The sequence below is a fragment of the Cnephaeus nilssonii genome (genome assembly GCF_951640355.1).
Source record: "Cnephaeus nilssonii genome assembly, chromosome: 2".
NCBI classification, from domain to species: Eukaryota; Metazoa; Chordata; class Mammalia; order Chiroptera; family Vespertilionidae; genus Cnephaeus; species Cnephaeus nilssonii.
The window spans coordinates 15,013,786-15,034,810 of record NC_137073.1 but is presented as its reverse complement, the minus strand read 5'-3'; the positions used below and the strand labels follow the sequence as shown (position 1 = coordinate 15,034,810).

Sequence of the window (21,025 nt, the reverse complement as noted above, 5' to 3'; positions counted from 1 at the left end):
GGGATGAAGGGGAGTCCCAGGATTCGTCCATTCCACAAATATGTAGTGAATGTTCCCACCACGCCAGCACTGTGCTACACATTGTCAGTTCATTGCTGAGACAACAAAAATCTCTGCCCTCGTGGAACTCTGATACCACTGGCTTGTGGTTGGGGTGGCGGTGGAGACAGACAGCATAATAAACATGTCTTATGTGGTGTTAGAGGTAATAAATGCTGTGGGAGAGAAAGAAAATTAGGTATGGAGGACTCAGGAGTGCTCAGAGAGAAGGTGCAATTTTATTTTATTTTTTTGTTTTTGAGAAGGTGCAATTTTAACTGGATAATGAGGAGAAATCCCACTATGAGAAGGGGGAACACACAGACTCAACAGCTCCAGTAAAATACTGAAAATGATAGATTCTTTAGTGGGATTCACCACATAGAAAACTGAATTAAGAAGCTGGCAGACACGCCCCTGGGTCCGGGTAAAGCTGGGTCCCGGGTCCGGGTGAGGCCGTGCCCCTGGGTCCGGGTGAGGCTGGATCCCAGGACCGGGTGAGGCCACGCACACCTGGGTCCGGGTGAGGCCGCGCGCCCCTGAGTCCGGGTGAAGCCGCGCCCCTGCATCCGGGCGAGACCAAACCAGAGGGAGTCGGACCTGCATTACCACCATTTGTCCACCATCCAGAGCTGAGGGGTCAGTGCCGACATGTACACATAAGGAACTGGTGGACATTGAAATTGGGTCTCAAAAGAACTGTTGGTCCAGAAAGAAACTTACTACAGACTGATTCATTTGCCTGTCAGCATAACTATTATTGCTCGTCTCACATTCGGTTCTTATAAGTATATTTCTAGTAACACATGATCTCACTCATCTAGGGGAAATGATGAACAACATAGACTGATGAACAAGAACAGACCCAGAAACAAGGAGGCATCGATCGGACTGTCAGGCCTCAGAGGGAGGATAGGGGAGGGGGGGGGGGGAGAGATCAACCAAAGGACTTGTGTGCATGCATAAGAGCCTAACCAATGGTTAAGGACAACAGGGGGGTGGGGGCATCCGTGGGGAGGGGGGGGATGGGAATGGGGGGATGAGGACAAATATGTGACACCTTAATCAATAAAGAAATTTTTAAAAAATAAATAAATAAAAATAAAATTTAAAAAAAAAAGCTGGCAGAGATGAGGAAAACTCCAGAAAAACAGCCATACCAGAAAAGAAGGGCAAACACAGTTTCCTAGGCATCTCACTCATCTCAGCTGTGGGTGATGTTTACAGTCATAATACAGATGCACTGATTCAACTGGTAATTATCATACTCCATCTTGGTAAAAACTGGAGGCGGAGAAGGTAAGAGTGAGCTGACTCCTCACCCCTTTTAACAGAAAGGCAGTAGATAATGAATGAAGACAAAGTACCAAGATAGTGTTTAAAAAGATGGACATAAATCACAGGAAAAACACTGAAACCAGTAGTAAGTGGAATATGAGTAGGGAGACCTGAGGCAGGGGCTACTGTTTCTCTTGACAAGCCTTTTTAGAATTCCTTGGCCTCTTCAACATTGATGCAAATAAAAATTAATGAAATGGGTATATCTTCTTTGTGGAAATCCCAAGAAGCTCTCCCGTGGGAATGTAAAGCTGTGCAAGGATCTTTGTGACAGCGTGGCTTTAATGTCACACACACACACACACACACACACACACACACAAAGAAAAACAACCAAAATATTTATCAACAAGAGAATGGTAAATTATTGCTAAAGAATTCTACGCAGCTTCTGAAAAGAACAAGGCAAAGCTCTGCAGAGAAGGAGAGTGAAGGCAAAGCAGCAAATTGCAGACTATGAACTGGGGTCTTTAACTTTTTTAAAAACTTAGAGCCTCTTACACCAAAACATGGCCATGTAGTTCTTGAGTAACTCAGAGAACAGGGAGAAAGAACAGGTTGAGCACTAGAGCCCAGTGGAGCAGCAGGTGGAGCCACCACATTTCAGCCAGCCTCAGGGAAGGGGTGAGGAGAGAGGGGTGGTGGTAGCCCTGAAGAAGGCAGCTGAGCAGGCAGCAGCAGAAGGGCAGGGAGTGGCAGCTGAAAAAGGATGGTAGGACAGTTCTCAGCTCTTGTGGGGCCTCAGTGGCAGCCAGTGTGTAAAGCCCAGGCCAGGCCAGGCTGCTCCTCACTCCTAGTGAGAGGCAGGGTACCCCCTCCATGTGTTAGCTCTGGCTGCCCTTCTCAGGACAGTGAGCAGGAGGGGAGGTGTACTCACCTGTCCCAGCGGAGTTCACGGGCATCCTGGCTGGAGGAATGGGAGGGACAGCCCCCAGATTTTCTTTGTCCCTTCTGTGCCCAGAGCCTCTGCCCCTGGCAGAAAGGTGACCTTGGGCCAAGAGTGCAGTGGCTTGGCCTGACATTGTGAGGTCAAGTTCCACCTAGGGAGGGGCAGGATGACCATACCCATCCTGGGAGGTGGCTGAAAGGCTGCCTTATGTACATGGACCATTTGTGTGAAGTACTAACTGCAAACCAGGTTTTGTGCTTGCACCTGGCCTGTGCTAGTTCAGGTATTTCTCACTCGGCACAAAGGAGGAAATGGGGTTCCATGGCAATGGAACTTGCCTAACCACACAGCTAGTGCATTAGTTATCTAGCATTGTGTAACATTTCCCTAAAACTTAAAGGCACAAAACAACATTTATTATTTCACTAGAGGCCCGGTGCACAGATTTGTGTACTAGTGGGGTCCCTCGGCCTGGCCTGTGCCCTCTTGCAATCCAGGACCCTTTGGGGGATGTTGGATAGCTGGTTTTTGGCCTGATACCAACAGGAGGAAGCCTGATTCCTGCAGGCCCAACCCAGACAGGAGGGAGCCTGATCCTGTGTGTTGAGTGTCAGTGTGCATCATAGTGACCAGTCGACTGGTCACTCGGTCACTTAGGCTTTTATATATATAGGTAGTTTCTGAGGAGTAGGAATCCGGAGCAGCTGGGGTTGGGGTAAGCAGAAATGAAATTGTCCATAGCAGGATATTTTTAAGTTAGGGAATATCCATCTTAGCGAACACTGGACACCTTGTTAAAGTATTGAAACAGATGCATGTGTCCCCAACAGGGAAGCCCTCTTCATGTTCAACTAAAAAAATGGTGAATGGCAGAGCTCTATCAAGAATGAAATGTCAGCCGAAACCGGTTTGGCTCAGTGGATAGAGCGTCGGTCTGCAGACTGAAAGGTTCCAGGTTCGATTCCAGGCAAGGGCATGTACCTTGGTTGCGGGCACACCCCCAGTAAGAGGTGTGCAGGAGGCAGCTGATCGATGTTTCTCTCTCATCAATGTTTCTCTCTATCCCTCTCCCTTCCTCTCTCTAAAAAATCAATAAAATATATTAAAAAAGAAAAAAAAGAATACAATGTCAGTTTATAAAACAAACCCAGACACAAATGGGGAAACCAGTGCAGGATCACACTGGAAGGAACAGCACCAAGCTGTTAATGGAAGGGAAGTTCCAAGGCAGGCAGAGGGGGGAAGGGTTGAGGTACTTGGGCGTTTAGGGGTACAATTGATGTCTGCAGAGATGCAGTGGGATGAGGAGGGAAAAAGGGAGGTCTACAGGGGTGATAAGAGCTGGGGGAGAGGCATTGTGGGGCAGGAAGATGTGCAGAGGCAGAGCCCAGCGGGTTGGGGCTAAGCCTGGTCTACAGGTGCCATGAGGGGCACTGGGCTACTCTGCCTTGCTGGCTCCTGGCTTCCAGTCCATCCGCCCTTTTGCTGGTTCAGAGGACTACCTCGCCCCTACAGCTTTGCCATGGTGCATGCCGCCCTCTGGGATTCCTCATTGGCTCTACAGAGGCCTGCTCCATTTTCACTCTCTAGAACTCACCCCCCATGAAGGAGCCCCTTCTATGGTGAGTTCTGATGCGCTGCATCCCATCTTGGGCCTGTGTCCCTGTAGAGTACCTGGGAGTATTCAGAAGGTACTCTCAGCCCAGGGTGCAGGGGAGCAGGTTGGACTGGAGTTTGGGTGGAGAAAGGGCACCAGGTATTAGACCTGGCAAGTCAGACTGGACATGGGTTCAGCAATCTTGAGTTCTGCCTAAGAATTCAGAGCCAAGACGAAAACCATAAGTTTATTTAGAAAGTGTGAGGTAGAAGTGAGCCATAGAAGAAATGGGTTCAAGAAACAAGCTATAGGGGCAAAAGAAGGGCCCTTGGAGCTTAGGAGATAGAGGCAGCCTAGCCGATTTGGCTCAGTGGATAGAGCATCAGCCTGTGGACCGAAAGGTCCCGGGTTCAATTCTGATCAAGGGCACATACCTTGATTGCAGGCTTCTCCCTGGCCCAGGCCCTGGCAGGGGCACAAGTAGGAGGCAACCAATCCATGTCTCTCTCTCTCTCTTCCACTCTCTCTAAAAATCAATGGAATATGAGCCTAACCAGTGATCACGGACAACAGGGGGAGGGGGGCTTGCGTGTGGGGGGGGGGTTGGGAAGAAAACGGGGGGAAGGGGTTGATGACAAATATGTGATACCTTAATCAATAAAGTAATAAAAAAATCAATGGAAAAATAGCCTCGGGTGAGGGGGGGAAAAAAAGGCAAGGAAAACACATCTGGGAGAACGGGGTGAGGAAAGGTTTTGGCAGCTGCCTAGAGAGCTGCACTGGGGCTTCAGTCCTGAGGGCTTTTATATGGAGGTCTCAGGGGAAAATCTCAATAGAATATTCATCTGGTTCCCAAGTGTGTCCCCTCAAGGTCAAGATATCCACTAATTGGTCAGCACAGCCCAGAGGGTCATTAGTCATGGCAGCTGGTTCTGTCAGCCATGTCATTGCCCTGCCTGGCTGGCTGCTTCTTTGGGTCCGGAGCTGAAACCCCACTGAGGCTAGATGCCATCTACAAGGGTTAATGCTTACAGCAGTGGTGGTGCTTGTAGTTTTGCCCGTTGCTAGGCACCTGGTGCTCTTTGTGGTGGGGACCCTCTGCCTGGGGCTTATCTTCCTATTCCGCTCAGGCCTGACTGCCTACTACAGATTCACCGTGAAAGCCCCGCTGCTCAGGCTCAGCCCCTATTTGGGGGCGCGGCCACCGTCAAACTCTCCCAGTGGTTGATACCTGAGGTCCAGCCCCCACTCCCAAACTGCCTTCTCTGACCTGGACCACTCAAAACCTTTCTGCAGATGAGCGTCCAGCCCCGATGCATCTTCTCCCGCAGTGTCCTTGTCATCTGATGTGAGCCTGAGGCTTCGGAAGGAACCCCGCCAGCGCCAGGCCCATGTGCGGTTGGCCGTCTCCCACCGTTGGCAGTCGGGAGGCCCTCTTCCCAACTGGGAGCATGAAGGTGTGAGGCAGGCCACCCGCAGAAACGGATGAAACCCTGAGGCGTGCGTCCACCACTGCAGCTGCTCTGAAGCTGGCAGTGGAGGAACCTATGCAGAACCGACCTTTACATTTTGCCGAGTAGGAGCTGGGACACCTATTGATAATAGATAGAATTATCCCATTCATCCATTCATTTTGGGAAGTCATATACAGGGACCTTTATATGTTGGGACCCACTGTCTGGGAAAAGGATGTAGGGATGTTTCCTCTAAAGATTAGTGTAGTAGTTCTCTCTGGCAAAGGTCTGTTCTAGTTATTGTCTTTCAGTTGCTATTAACTACAATATGAATTGTTCTGATAATTTCACCTTCCCTTATAGTAATGGACATACTTAGCTGCTGGCTGGTTGGTTTCTGATATGTGGGGTAACTCCCTGCCAACAGCACGGGCCGGGGGAGGGGGGGGAGCCCTGTTCCTTAGGATGACTGACTGTCTTTAAGCCTCAGAAACTTTACAGGGTCTGAACCAAAAGAGACATTCTCAAGCCCGTGGCACTGGACTGCAATGACGCTCTCCACCTGTGGAGCCCTGTTGACTGTATTGCTTTGACCACTTTTGTTCTGCTGCTAATGGTAGGCCCCTTAATGCGGAAGGGATCCAGCTGGCTTGTAGCAGGCAAAAGCCCCGAATGCCATCTCCAGGGCTATACATGGGATAAATCAAGAGCTGAGCCAGGTCAGGGAGGCAGTTCTAGAAAATCGGGCAGCGACAGGTTATTTGCTGTTGCAGCAGAACCACGGTTGTGAGGAATTTAAAGGAATGTGCTGTTTTAATCTTTCTGACAAGTCTCAGTTGATGTAAAACATACCCAAGATCCTGCATGTGGTGTGTTCCATCCCTGGGAACTGCTTTCAAGGCAGAAGCAGATACAGTCCAGCAGGATGAGACTTTTCATCTAAAACTAATCTCGTAGATATGAGATGATAGAAATAGCAGTGGGGAAATGGTAGGGGCAAGAATAGAATATTGGGGACTAGCTATGGTTATGGGAAATATTAATCATGCTCTGTTAACCACGATTGCCTCCTGTTGGTTAAAGAAAGGACATTCTGACCTGCTGGGAGTTGTACGCCCCCGGGACCTGGGAGTCAACCTTGGAACCATTCTCACCCGGGAAGTGCCTATTATCATGGAAAGATTAACAGCCTTGTTGCCCAAACAGTGAGTCCCACCCCAGACTCCTACTTCCTCATGCCTGTAGTCCCTGCTTCCCCATGTAATCCTTGTCCTACCTTGCATAAGCAGCTGGTTTATGGGGAGCTGCAGAGATTTCTGTGGATGATCTGCTGCTCTCCCATATTGTCAGCAGTAATGGAATAAACACTTACATATGACTTAAAAAAAAAATGTGGTGGCAGCCTGGGCCAAACCAGTCCCTGGGCCAGGCTCTGACCAACACTGGGCCCTCAAGCCTTCCCATTCATACACATTCAAGCCAAGGAGATCCTAAGAGCAGACCAGGTCACCTCCCCAGGGATCCTACCTCAGCCTCTGCATCTCAGTGAGTCACCCCCACTCCAGTGAGTCAGGCACACACCTAGCATCACCTCCCCTGCCTCCCAGTCCACACCCATAGTAGGACAAGCCTATCTCATTTCACTGCCACCTGGGCAAGCCTGTCTCATCTCATCCCACTGCCACAGACAGACAGCCCCTCAGGGTCTCCTTGCAACCCCCAGCACCATACCCCACAGCAACTCAAAGGCAAACTTAAAATGGCAGCCTCAGACTTAGAAATAAAGTGGACAGGCGGATGCCAGGGCTGGGGGAGGGGGAATTTGGGTTAGTGTTTAATGGGTGCAATTTCCGTTTGGGGTGATGAAAATGTTCTGGAGATGGTGGTGATGATTGCACAATAATGTGAATGTATTTAATGCCAACAACCTGTATACTCAAAAATGGTTAAAAAAAAAAGAAATGCCCTAGCTGGTTTGGCTCAGTGGATAGTGTTGGCCTGTGGACTGAAGGGTCCTGGGTTCGATTCCAGTCAAGGGCACATATCTCGGTTGCAGGCTTGGTCCCCAGTAGGAGGCATGCAGGAGGGAGCCGATCAATGATTCTCTCTCATCATTGATGTTTCTCTCTCTCTCTCCCTCTCCCTTCCTCTCTGAAATCAATAAAAATACGTATTTTTTAAAAATGGTAAAAAATGATGATTGTTACATGTATCTTACCACAATTAAAAAATAAGATACTTCAGCCACCGCCTCTACACTTCAAATAACATCAGAACTCTCCCGGCAGCTGCAGGGCCCAGCTCCAGCCCCAGTGGCCATTAGTTCTGTCCCTCCAACACACTAAGCCTGTGCATTGTGGGGCAGTTCCCTTTGCCTGAAGTGCTCTTTCTTCCCAGCCAGTGCTGGCTCCTGTCATCTCTGGTGGCACCTGGCTGGCCACCATCTCAACCAGTGCCTCCACGATTCTCCACCCGGAGAGCCGACAGGTCGAAGGCAGGCTCCCACGGTTGACTAGGCCGGGCCAGCTCTGGGACTCAGTGCCCCAGATGACAAACAGGACAGCCCTTTAGATTTTGGCAGGTGAACAGAGCACGTGAACACCCATCGATCATGAATGAGGCCCAGTACCAGGAAAGTGCTGACAACCACTGCTCAGCTGCTAGCCTATTAGCCGAGCTCATCTGCCCTCTCCCAGGGACCTTTGCCAGGGCGAGGAGACTCGGAAGGTGGGGTCCAGTCGGACCCTGTGTCCTGCAGGGCACAGGACACTGGTGACCACAAGCTGCCCACCAACACCAGACAGGGTTACCTACAGCTGTACAAACACCAGAGTACAGGATGGCTCATGGAGCCCTCCTGGGAGTTGGTTGTTCAGAAAAGATTCTAAAAGATTCTGAGCCTGGATGATGTTGGGGGCTCATGAAGGTGGGACGAGGGCTGGTCCAGTCAGGCAGGCCAGGGAGCAGTGGCCACTGTCAGCTCAGGGGTCCTCCAACCACTGCCTCCTGAAATCAGAGCTGGGCACCTGGGGTCCGGAGGCCAGTGTGGATCCCTCTGAAGGTCAGAGAGGAGTGCTGGGTGATGTGCAGAGAAGACCACAGGACACCCACACACCTGACCTCCAAACCTCTGTAGTGCCCACCTGAGAGCACAAATGAAGATATTCCTTGCCCATATCTTAATTTGTCTTCAAGACCAATGCTCTCCTGTTTAAAATTCCAAGATGTACCCTTTCCCTCAGCCCCCACAACAGGCAAACTTCTGAAATTGTCCCCATTCATTGTCCCCAAGCCTCTTCCTGCCAGTTTTCAGCTTTTCAACCTCTAGCCTGCGGCTTCCCCCTCCCACCCTCCATTCATTTTAAATGACACATCTGCCTGCAAGTCTGCAGGCCTCAGACACACCCTTCTAACAGACCCCATGATGCCTCCTAGCAAGGCTGGGCTGAGCTGGAGTCCACCCACTCCCAATCCTAAGCTACAACCTCAGCCCCAGGAGGGCTACCAGGGTGACAGTGGAAACCAGCAAGAAGCCTGCTTTGAAGCAAAACTCAGAGACCAGGCAAGTCCCTTTGGGGTAGACGGTTTATCCAAGCCAGTCGCCTCCAGGGCTAAGGTCATTCACCCAGGGCAGGGTTCCCATTCACTCCTCGGAGACCAGCTCCTCAGCAGCCCAGTATTGTCAGTGTCCAGGTGAGGCTGGGTGTCCTTTCCAGCTGTGGTCCCAGGTCACTGCCTGGCCGCCTCCGCCTGCCACACCAACTCGCCTGAGATGTAGGTGGCCTGAACGTGGAGGGAGTCGTCGAGCATCACGAAGTCTGGGTCAAAGGTGGACCGTGAGGAGGAGGCAGGGGTGGGGCTGCCCCTCCTACCCACAAGGCTGGTGGGAAAACCAAAGCCTGGGACACAACTTATGTAGGAGAGGATGCCCTGACCCAGCACAGACTGACCGAGGCCCTGGAACCAAGACTCTGGCAGCAGGAGAAAGGAATAAGGGTCCCAGCAGCCCCCTGCCCGATCTTGTCTCAGATGTCAGAAAGCCTGGCCTGCTGGGAAAGTGGGACCGGACCGAGGCTGGCTGGCTGGGTAAGGCTGCCTGGACATAGGGGAGATTCCACCCTCTGCCACCCTGTCCCTGTCCCAGGCCTCCCAAGAACTCCTGAACCTTCAGGCTGCCCAGGCCACCCCACATTGGACCCTGACCTGCATCAGCCCCAAAGTCCAGGGTTCCCTTGAGCTTCTCCAGTCCCAGGAGCTGGGCGGGGTGCAGTGACGCAGCCTCCAGGGCCGACTCCACACTGCAGCCTGCTCAGGAGACACAGCAGGGTGACCATCTCACCCCGCCCCCACAGCCCTGGAGCTCCAAGTCCTAGGGATAGGGTGGTGGTGGGGACATATCCCAGGACTCTGCAGCAGGTAGACAAGACCCCCCCCCCAGTCTCATCCCTCGCAGCCACTCACCCATCCCAGCCCTGTGGGGACCCTCCTTCTCCTGGGTCCCAGGGAGAACACCCCACAAGAAAGCAGTTCCCTGGGCATCCATGAGGCCACCTAGGACTTGGTGCTCTGTCCCTACCAAGAAGTCAAATAACCAAACCCAATTTCCTCTGCCTCCTGCATCACTCCCAGGCCAGGCCACAGCTGTCTCCTGCCTCCAGCCTGTCTCCTTGCTGCTCTAAACAGCAACTCGGACCCTGGTGACCCTCAGCTCCCAGCATGACACCCTACCCAGTGCTGCAAAGAGCCCCATGGGGCCTGGCCAACCACAACCTCTGCCAGATAACCCCTACCCACCTCCCCTAGAACATATAGCCTGACCCCGGAGCCTGGATTGCTGTTCTGGCCCCCTCCACTTCATCACAGCTCTGTACCTGCTAAGTCCTGCAATCCCATAGGCCCTGGACCAATGCCCTGCTCTCATGTGGGGCAAAGTCTTGGGTGCCCAGGCTTGGGTGCCTGTCACCCTGGGTTCCAGCTCTTTGCTTGCTTGTCCTCCTCTCCCCCTCCCATGCGTGGGACCTTACCAACTTACTAATGCCCATCCCTGAGGAACCCCACCAGACATGACAGACAAGGGATGTCCAGCTTCTCTCAGATGCAGCCTCCGCCCCAACACGCACACACACACCAGCCTCGCTGACCTGTGGCCTGCAGGAAATGCCGAACGCAGACGTCCATCGGAGCTATGCTGCCGCTCAGCGTCTTGGTGCCTTGAGAGCAGAGAGGGCAGGCTCTGGGGGGGTGGAGGGCAGGGGCCACCAGGCACACTGGATGGGGTGTGGGTTGGCTGGGGACACCTAGGCTCTTGCACCCCACCAGAGGGGCTGAGGGGCTCTTCTAATGTGGGCAGCAGTCACTCACCTGCCACATAGGCCGTCAGCCCGTCCACTTCCACCTCCTGCTGCCCTAGCGTGTGTCGGCCATTGCCCAAGCCCAGGGCAGGGACAGCGTCGGTGACTAACACCAGCCCTGGGGGTGAAGAGGCCTCAAGACCTGCCCCACATGGTCCTCCTACCTGCCCCACCCTGCCCCGTCGCTCACCCTGGGGATGGGCCCGGTGGGCAATGCGCAGGGCAGCAGGGTTGGTGTGCATGCCGTCGGAGATCATTCCATAGAAGATGTGGCGGCCTGGGGGCAGCCGGTCACTGGTCAGGAGCCCCACGATGCCAGGGTCACGGTGGTGGAACTGGGCAGGGCCAGGATGGAAAAGCTGAGCTACAGCAGGAGCCCCCAGGCCGCCCGCCCGGGAGCTGGGGCAGCACTCACAGGCAGCATGGCGTTGAAGAGGTGGGTGATGAAGGTGGCCCCGCTCCGCACGGCTTCCTCTGCAACCTGCAGGTCAGCCACAGAGTGCCCTGCACAGGGACCTGCACTCAGATCCTGCCACCAGCCCAGGAGCCCCAGGCTGGCCCTCCCCCTCAGGTGGGACATACCCCCTCACCTAGGGACACACAGATGCCACGAGCCGTCAGTGCCCGGATCACCTCATGGCTACGGCCCAACTCAGGAGCCAGTGTCACAATGCGAACGTTGTCCAGGGATCCGTAGGTGGCCAGCACATCGTGGAAGGCATTGGCCTCAAAAGAGCGCAGGTAGGCCTCAGGGTGTGCACCCCGCTTCTCCCGGCTGATAAACGGACCCTCCAGGTGCACACCTGGTAGGAGGGAGTGGATGGCTCCAGCAGGCCTCTCACCCTGCAGCCCCTGCCCCTCTCACCTGCCCCTCCTCCCACCCCATTTGGGCATCTGGATGCATAGGGACTGCCAACAGGTCCCATAGGAACCTCCCAGGGTGTGGGCGAGGAGAGGGGTCAGCCACTCACCGAGGACCCCTGCCCCATGGGGACCACCACTCTTCACAGGGATCTGAGGAAGGACCTGGGGGGAACCAGCTGTTAAAGCCCTGCCCCCAGTGGCCCCGCACCAATGTTACAGCCCAGCCAAGGTCACAGTCTGGAGCCTAGTCTAGTGCTCACTGGCCTTCCATCAGGTATTAGAAGATGGTCAACGGCCCCCAACCATGGTCAGGGAAAGCATGGCGCTCAGAACCAGCAGGGCAGGTCAGCAGCACCAGAATGACAGGCCTGGGATGTAAGGCTGGCCTGCCTATGAGGACCAGGAGGCGAGGAGACCCCGCAGGCAAGGGTCAGGTGCACGGCCCTCAAGATGGCCCAAGTCCAGGCAGCATGCCCCAAGGGTTTGGACCCAGACAGGGTGATGGGCCTGGCCTCCCTGAGGGCCAGAGGCGAAGGAGTACGTGCAATCCAGGCAGAGCAAGGGGCAAAAGCAGGGTTTCAGGCACTGACAGTACGGCCATACTGTGCCTAGAGCTGGACAGTCGTGAGGGTCACTTGTGTAGTGATCTTGGAGGTGGGTGGGCAGGCAGCATCCCAGCCCACATCTCCCTCCTTCAAGGTGGGGAAGGAGCCCACAGAATACTGCAGAGTCCCTGGGTGAGCCTGGGACAGAGTACAGAGATATTTAAGAGGCTTAAACCCGGTGTGACAGAGAGGACAGGAGAAGGGCAGGCTGACCCTGGCTGGAGCCCAAGTGAAGGCTGGGCAGATGTGGGCAGCCATGCAGTGGGGAAAGGAAGGAAACAAGGCCCCAAAGCCCCCGTGGGCTCAGGCCGGCAACACCTGGTGCCTTGAGAAGTGGGGGACAAACAGCAGGAGCCTCATTAAAGAGCAGCTGGATCCCCGAGTGTGCCCTGCCAAGAGCCTAGAGAAGTAAACCACACGTGGGTAGAAGCAGAAAATGGGGCAATTAAAATGAAATGTATATGATTTTGGAGAGAGGAAGGGAGGGGGAGAGAGAAAGAGAGAGAGAATGAGAGAAACATTGATTTGTTGTTCCACTTATTTAGGCACTCATTGGTTGATTCTTATATGTGCCCTGACCAGGGATTGAACCCGCAACCTTGACACGTTGGGACAATGCTCTAACCCTGTGGTCAGCAAACTGTGGCTCGCGAGCCACATGCGGCGCTTTGGCCCCTTGAGTGTGGCTCTTCCACAAAATACCACGGCCTGGGCGAGTCTATTTTGAAGAAGTGGCGTTAGAAGAAGTTTAAGTTTAAAAAGTTTGGCTCTTGTCAGCTCTGGATGGTGGACAAATGGTGGTAATGCAGGTCCGACTCCCTCTGGTTGAGGGGTCAGTGCCGACATGTACACATAAGGAACTGGTGGACATTGATATTGGGTCTCAAAAGAACTGTTGGTCCAGAAAGAAACTCACTACAGACTGATTCATTTGCCTGTCAGCATAACTATCATTGCTCGTCTCACATTCAGTTCTTATAAGTATATCTCTAGTGACACATGATCTCGCTCATCTAGGGGAAATGATGAACAACATAGACTGATGAACAAGAACAGAACCAGAAACAAGGAGGCATCGATCGGACTATCGGGCCTCAGAGGGAGGATAGGGGAGGGTGGGGGGAGGGGGGAGAGATCAACCAAAGGTCTTGTGTGCATGCATATGAGCCTAACCAATGGTTAAGTTCAACAGGGGGTTGGGGCATCCGTGGGGAGGGGTGTGGGATGGGAATGGGGGGATGAGGACAAATATGTGACACCTTAATCAATAAAGAAATTTTAAAAAAAAAGTTTGGCTCTCAAAAGAAATTTCAATCGTTGTACTGTTGATATTTGGCTCTGTTGACTAATGATGAGTTTGCGGACCACTGCTCTAACCAAATGAGCCACCCAGCCAGGGCCTGACGCTTTTATATATTTTTTATTGTTGTCGTTAATCCTCACCCAAGGATATTTGTCCATTGATTTTTAGAGAGTGGAAGGGAGGGGGAGAGACAGAGAGAGAAACATTGATGTGAGAAACATTGATTGGTTGCCTCCCGAATGCACCCCAACCAGGGCCAGGGATCAAGCCTGCAACCAAAGTACGTGCCTTGCCCAGAATTGAATCTGGGACCCTTCGGTCTGCGGGCTGATGCTTTATCCACTGAACCAAACCAGCTAGGGCTGAAGTTTATATATATATAATGTATATATATGTATATATATATATGTATACACACACACACACATATATATATTTATTGATTGATTTCAGAGAGGAAGGGAGAGGGAGAGATAGAAACATCAAAGATGTGAGAAACACATTGATCGGCTGCCTCCTGCACGCCCCACACCAGGGATTGAGCCCACGACCCAGGCATGTGCACCCGACCAGAATTGAACCCGGGACCCTTCAGTCCATAGGCCAATACTCTATCCACTGAGCCAAACCAGCTAGGGCTGAAGTTTATATTTTTAATGCTCCCTGAATGTTACCAGTCAGGACTGTTCCTTCTGAACAGAACAAGACTCTTCTCTGGGGATCTGACAAGCTCAGGAGAAAGGACTCAGAGATCTCAACCTAAGGGTGCTCTCAGGAACCCCCTGGTGCTCCTGGTGGCTAGCTGAGAACTGTTCTCAATCCGAATAGATGACCAAGGCCTACCAGCTTGAGAAAGCCTTTGAAAGGACACACCTGGCTGGGAGCAAAAACCCAAGGAAAGGAGAACATGTAAGAGAGGTCTCGTACCCATGAAATAAGAACGGGATGTGAGCCCTGGCCGGTGTGTCTCAGTTTGTTGCGTCCTGCAATGCACCAGGCGGTTGCTGGTTCAATTCCCAGTCAGGGCACATGCCCGGGTTGTGGGCTCGATCCCCGTAGGGGGTGTGTAAGAGGCAGGCAATCAATGTTATGCTCTCACATTGATGTTTCTCTCTTCTCCCTTCCTCTCTCTAAAAATCAATAAACTATTCCTAAAACAAAACAAACAATAACAACAACAACAACAAGAATTGGATGTTAGAAAAAAAAGAACATTCCGGGGGGGAAAAGCAAGCACTTGCACATTAAAGTGCCAAAAATATATAATAAATGTCACTATATGATGGAACCAGAGCTACCATGCCAGAGGAACTCCCTTGCACATCTCATACCTTACATTTTTGAAATGTTAAAACAGGGCAAAATAAACCATCTGGACTGGGCTTAAGTAACATTGTATCCCAAAGAACTGTTTGCAAAGATAACAAGAAAGCAGTTATTATGACTACTGCACTGAAAATTAAAAGATTGTTTAGAATTAACATCACTATTTCCCTGGCCAGTGTGACTCAATTGGTTGGAGCGTTGTCCCATACTAAAAGGTGACAGGTTCGATTCCCGATCAAGGCACATACCCAGGTTGTGGGGTCGATCCCGTCAGGATGTGTGCAGGAGGCAACCGATCGATGTTTCTCTCCCAAATCAATGTCTCTCTCCTCTCTCTCTCTCTCTAAAAATAATAACAACATATGATTTAATATTTAGTTATAAAAACATTAACATCCCTGTTATATTATCCACACCAATAAAAATGCCTTCCTTTAATTGATGTAACTGTTCCCCTTCCCCTTCTCACATAAATATCCATTGCCTTTGTCTCCAAATCAGAACATTACTTGGACTGCTGCCTAAATCAATGCTTCCCAAATAGCTATTCCTTGATCTCAAATAAATCCTTTGCCTCTCACTTTATTTATTTTTAAATTTTTTATTTATTGATTTTTAGAGAGGAAGGGAGAGAGAAACATTGATTTGCTGCTCCACTTATTTATGCATTCATTGGTTGATTCTTTTTAAAAAATATATATATATAGCCGAAACCGGTGTGGCTCAGTGGATAGAGCGGTGGCCTGCGGACTCAAGGGTCCCAGGTTCGATTCCGGTCAAGGGCATGTACCTTGGTTGCGGGCACATCCCCAGCAGGGGGTGTGCAAGAGGCAGCTGATGGATGTTTCTCTCTCATCGATGTTTCTCTCTCATCGATGTTTCTAACTCTCTATCCCTCTCTCTTCCTCTCTGTAAAAAATCAATAAAATATATTTAAAAAAAATTATATATATATATATATATATATTTACTTCAGATAGGAAGGGAAAGGGAGAGATAGAAACATCAATGATAAGAGAATCATTGATCAGCTGCCTCCTACACACCCCTGGGGATTGAGCCTGGACACGTGCCCTGACCAGGGAAAGAACCCGCAACCCTTCAGTGCAGGGGACAATGCCCCAAACACTGAACCACACTGGCCAGCGCCATTGGTTGATTCTTGTATGTGCCCTGGCTGGGAATTGAACCCATCAGAACCTTGGTGTATTGGGATTGAGCTATATTGGCCAGGGCTGCCTCTCACTTTAAAAGGCCTTTTTATTTTTAGGTTAATAAAAATATCCACCCCTACAAACAAACAAAAAAACCCCCCAAAACTGAACTTCCAGATTGACAGGGCCCGACGAAGGCCAGCAAAGTCGAAGAGCTCCCCCCCAGTCCCCAAAATGCCACCCTGAGACTTTAGAACCCAGGGACAAAGGGAAGATCCCACAAGTTCCCAGAGGGAAGAAACAGGTCACACACAAAGGGTCAGGGGTCAGATGGTTTCCAAGTTCTCATCAGCACTCTGGAAGTTAAGTGCCTTTAAAATTCTAGAGAAAAATGACTCCTCACTTAGAATTCTACCCTAGCCCTAGCCAGTTTGGCTCAGTGGATAGAGCGTCACCCTGCGGACTGAAGAGCCCCGGGTTCGATTCTGGTCAAGGGCACATGCTGGGGTTGCAGGCTCCATCCCCAGTAGGGGGCGTGCAGAAGGCAGCTGATCAATGATTCTCTCTCATCATTGATGTTTCTCTCTCTCCCTCTCTGAAATCAATAAAAATATATTAAAAAAAAAAAAAAAAAAGAATTCTAAACTAGCCAAACCATCAATCCAGAGACGACATTTTCGGACTATCGAGATCTCAAAACCTTTACCTCTTCCGACCCCTCTCCGAAAGTCACTGGAGGATGTGCTCCACCAAACGAAGATGTAAACCAGAGAGGAAGACACGGAACACAGAAAGACCCAGCAGAGAGAGGCCAGAGGACCCTCCACGTGAGGGTAAGGGGACTCCCAGGACAGCGTGGCCAGGTAAGGCCAGCAGCCAGTGCTGGAAAAGTAGGTCCCAAAGGCTTCCACAAGAAGACGAACCAGATGAAACCCTTGGCCTGTCTAAATATCCCCAAAGAGGAGAGAGACAACTGGCAGAAAGCCTGGCAGAAAGCCTGGCATTAAGTCAGCAGGGAAAAACCTATGCAGCCCTGGCCAGTGTGGCTCAGTTGATTGGAGCATCATCCCCTACACAGCAAAAGGTTGCTGGTTTGATCCCCATCAGGGCACAGGCCTGGGGTTCGGCTGTGCAAGAGGTAGATGATTGATGTTCCGTTGTCACACTGATGTTTCTCTTTCTCCCTTTCCTTTCCTCTCTCTCTAAAAATCAATTAAAAAATATATCTTTAAAAAAACGTAGCCCTGGTTGGTGTTTCTCAGTGGTTAGTGTCAGCCCAGAGCACCAAAGGGTTTCGGGCTGGATTCCCAGTCAAGGGCACATACCTGGATTGCAGGCTCGTTCCCAAGCCCTGGTCAGCGTGCAGGAGGCACCCAATCGATATGTCTCTCACTCTGATGTTTCTCTTTCTCTTTCTCTCTGCCCCCCCTCCCCTTGCTCTCTCCTTTCCACTCTATCTAAAAGCAATGGAAAATCCTCAGGTGAGGATTTTTTAAAAATGTAAATGAGCTACAAGTCCTCTTTACACAGTCCCAGTGACTAATCTAACAAAAATTGCAAGAAACTACTTGGGGAGGATAAGAAGCTGAAAGAGCTAAAAGAGGCTCTGCTCAAGGGGCCAAAGAGAGCCAATCATTAAGTTCCTGATGGGAAGCAAATATATACTGCTCTAAACTGAACACGTGCCCTGACCAGGGAAAGAACTCAAGCAGGAGTACCAGCATAGTTTTTAGAGATATAAGGTAAATTCCAAAGGGTCAACTGAGTTGAAAGTGACTGTCCCATTAAAAAAAAATAAAGTGACTGTCCCTCAGTGAGAAGTGGTGGGGGCAAAGGGCTACTATTTTTCCTAATAAGCCATGTAAGTTATAACATATATAAGTTCACTAAAGATGAAAGAAGAGACAATGGATGAGTTTTTCCAGAACAGCTTTAAGAGGGAAAGTGAGAGAGCATTAAGCAGAGAGAACAGAATAAAAAACAGTCTAGAGGTGAAGGGAATGAGGCACCTACAAGGGAGGAAAAGAGTGGGAAAGATCGAAGTGTAGAAGATGTGGGCCAGAGGCCATGACCCGGCTGCCCCCTGAGGAGGTACCTGATCTTGCCTTAGAAAAGCAGAGAACAATGCAAGCCAACCTCCCTCCTGGAAGGACAGAAAAGGGCAAGGCTGGAGGACACCCCGAGAAAGAGCAGGGGATCTCAATGGAGCAGAGCATGATGACAAAACCTGGGTAACTCTGACAAAGGGGCAATCCAGTTCTGCTCAGTATGAATGGGCCATGGAAGAAGGTGGGGTGGATGGGAATGGGGGTAGGGGAGACATCCAAGTGAGCAGTCCTGTAGTTTCTAAGATGATACCTGTATTAAAATTTTTATCTTCAAAGCCCTCAACAATTTCCACTATAAATCAGTTTACTCTCTGCTTCCCAAGGTCTTTATCCTGTAAGTGTTTAAGGGGGTTGATGAGTGCTGGGAAAAAAAGTCCTCTGGCCAGTAGCTCCTTCTCCTAAGGAAAAGATCTCACAGTTTGTATCATGATGAGCCAATGTACTGCGCAGGGAGATGGGGAAGGATGTGAACCAGCTGGTGCAGCAGACATAGAAAGGCAGAGGGCTGGGGGTGAGGGGTGGGGGTGGGCAGGAGAGCAACTGCCTGGAATCGCTGGAATGTGCCTGGGCAGGGCAAATGCTTGGCAGGTAGGGAGACAATGTTTGGGAAGGTGGTGTTTATCCTGCAGACAGGGCAGAAGAGGAGTGTGAGTACTGTGCTGAGCCCTGTACACTCTTCAGGAGACTAGGATAACAGTTACTAAGTCTCCCTGGTGGGGACTGGGAAGGGGGAAGACAAAGAACAAAGGAGTAAGAGGGAGAGCATGTTCCAGGATTCCAGGTACGGGAAAGTATAGGATGATGACCAGGAGAGAAAGCCCGGAATCAGGTGCAAGTCTGTAACAGGAAGATGAGTTTGGTTTTTAACATCTGACTGTGATGGGAGAGCTGTGATCAATTTCCAGAACGATGTCCATAGCTGACATTTAGCTAGTGCCTAATATGTACCAAGCACAGTGCTGAGCACCCAACAACTCTAAAAGATGAATACCATCATTATTCTCACTTTAGGTTTGAGGAAACTGAGGCTCAGAAGGAGTAAAGAGCCCTAACCAGTTTGGCTCAGTGGATAGAGCATCAGCCTGCAGACTGAAGGGTCCCAGGTTCTATTCCGGTCAAGGGCATATACCTTGGTTGTGGGCACATCCCCAATAGGAGGTGTGCAGGAGGCAGCTGATTGATGTTTCTCTCTCATTGATGTTTCTAACTCTCTATCCCTCTCCCTTCCTCTCTGTTAAAAAAAAAAAAAAATCAATAAAATATATTTTATTGAAATATATAGAAAAAAAAGGAGTAAGGAGTCTCCCAAGTCTCCCAGCTGATAGATTATAAAGTCAGGAGCCCACATCCACCTCACACAGCGCCTGGCTCTGGTGCTATCTCCATGCACCCAGGAGGGAACCCCACAGAGGGCAATGCAATCAGTGATCCTGGAACGGATCCTGTACTGGAAGAAAAAATACTACAAAACTGGAACAAAGATGGTAGTTTAAAAGATAACAATTTCCTAAACTCAATAACTCCATGATGCCTACACAATACCCATGCTTTTAAGAAATAGTTAGGTGTTAAGAAGTAAAGAGGCATGACCTATACAACCTACTCTCAAACACCTCAGGAAAAATAAAACATACACACACAGAGAATGAGACCAAATAATTAAATGTGGCAAAGAGTAAAAGTGAAGAACCCGCATGAAAAGTAAAACTTCTTAAAGGAAAAAGGATCCCAGACACCTGAATAGCAGGACTTGCAGGTCAGAAGTAAAGTGGGAGGGTGTGGGGTGTAGGCAAGAGCAGCTGAAAGGCTGGAGTACAATGGAGCTTCTCTCTGGAAGGATGTTTACCACATACCATATACCACAGGCAGGTTAGCCAGGGAAAAGCCTGAGAAGTGGCTAAGGATGTGGCAATGGGAAAGTCCCCATGGCCTTGATCCAGGAGGCAGTTTCTGGGACCTGGAGGTAGCCAGAGTATAGAGTGGGAAAGGCATGTGACAGGTGAAGGTGCTGAGGCAGCAAATGTGGAGGCCTGTGGGGACAGCTGCAGCAGACAGACCGGAAATGACAGCGGGCCCAGGGCAGCAGGCAGAGGGACACATGAATTTGAGAACGACCAGGGGACAGGACCCAAGGACCAGATGGAGGAAGGTCGACAGGTAAGGTCAGACCCAAGCGCCCAGGGGCATTTGTGGGGAGAGGAGATGCTATCTGAAAATTAAGGAGCTGGCTACTTCTCGGGCCCCCTTTGCTTGAGGCCGGCGCCTGACCTCACCTTGTGATAAACCTCTGGTGGCGAGGTGACTAAGGTGGGACAGAAAGAGGTGACTCCGTGCGGCAAGATCCTCTGGGCTACCAGGGCTACTCCCGAACCCACATCCTCTGTGGCCTGAGAGAAGTCAACGCCAAATCCACCTGTGGCCACAGAAAAGAAGAGGTCGCACGAGGCTCAGAGCTCCGCCCCTGGGCCTCCACCCCCCAGGCCCTGACGCGCACCGTTGATCTGCACGTCAATGAAGCCGGGCGCCAGGATGCAGCCCCCGCAGTCCCGCTGCTGGTCGGCTACGAGCCGCTCCTCAAAGAAGAGCTTCTCTGGGTCCAGAATGCGGCCCTCGCGCACCCACAGATCCTCCCTGCGGACAGAGAGGGGTGGGGGCTCGCGTCGCCGGCCCAGCACCCTGCACCCAGCCCGCGTCCACCACGCCCAGACCCTGCGCCCGCCGGCTCCACTCCAGCAGCGCCAGGCCCCGCACCCACCGGCCCCACACCCCACCTGAGCAGCCTTCGGCCCCGCAGGATGCGGCAGTTGGTGAACTGGAGCACTGGGGCCCGCGAAGAGCCCTTTCCGTCGCGCATTTTGAGCCGAATGAGCCGAGCTCAGCTGCGGGCGCCGGAAACCCCGCAGCCCAGTCCTGCCCCGGAGCGGGGCCCCACCCACATGACCCTCAGCTGACTACAGCGCATGCCACGTGACCAGCGTGCCCACGTGACCGCACACC

The 21,025-nt window shown here is 51.3% G+C and overlaps 1 protein-coding gene across 3 annotated transcripts; it reads right to left on the bottom strand.

Annotated features, from left to right (window-relative positions):
* Positions 1-1,131: 1,131 nt before the first annotated feature.
* On the bottom strand, positions 1,132-21,024 carry AMDHD2 (amidohydrolase domain containing 2). 3 transcript variants are annotated; one of them, XM_079782771.1, is made up of 11 exons: positions 20,800-21,024; positions 20,523-20,659; positions 20,302-20,441; positions 11,640-11,694; positions 11,259-11,471; positions 11,084-11,172; positions 10,859-11,003; positions 10,679-10,786; positions 10,459-10,527; positions 9,521-9,622; positions 1,132-9,135 (listed from the first exon to the last, which is right to left on the bottom strand). In XM_079782771.1, exons 1-11 carry the CDS (start codon positions 20,880-20,882, stop codon positions 9,047-9,049), a joined length of 1,230 nt encoding a protein of 409 aa, XP_079638897.1. In that variant the 5' UTR covers positions 20,883-21,024; the 3' UTR covers positions 1,132-9,046. The 3 variants fall into 3 exon arrangements, 2 of the variants coding, with proteins under 2 accessions (XP_079638897.1, XP_079638898.1); XM_079782772.1 differs by lacking the exon at positions 9,521-9,622; XR_013814109.1 differs by lacking the exon at positions 1,132-9,135 and having other exon boundaries at positions 10,459-10,550.
* Between the last annotated feature and the right edge of the window lies 1 nt (position 21,025).

Coding starts and splice junctions, on each gene's coding strand:
- AMDHD2 (XM_079782771.1), bottom strand. CDS start 20,882: ATGCGCGACGGAAAGGGCTCTTCGCGGGCCCCAGTGCTCCAGTTCACC. Junction 20,660..20,799: donor CGGGGCCGAAGGCTGCTCAG/GTGGGGTGTGGG, acceptor CTCTGTCCGCAG/GGAGGATCTGTGGGTGCGCG. Junction 9,623..10,458: donor GCATTTCCTGCAGGCCACAG/GTCAGCGAGGCT, acceptor TCTCCTGAGCAG/GCTGCAGTGTGGAGTCGGCC.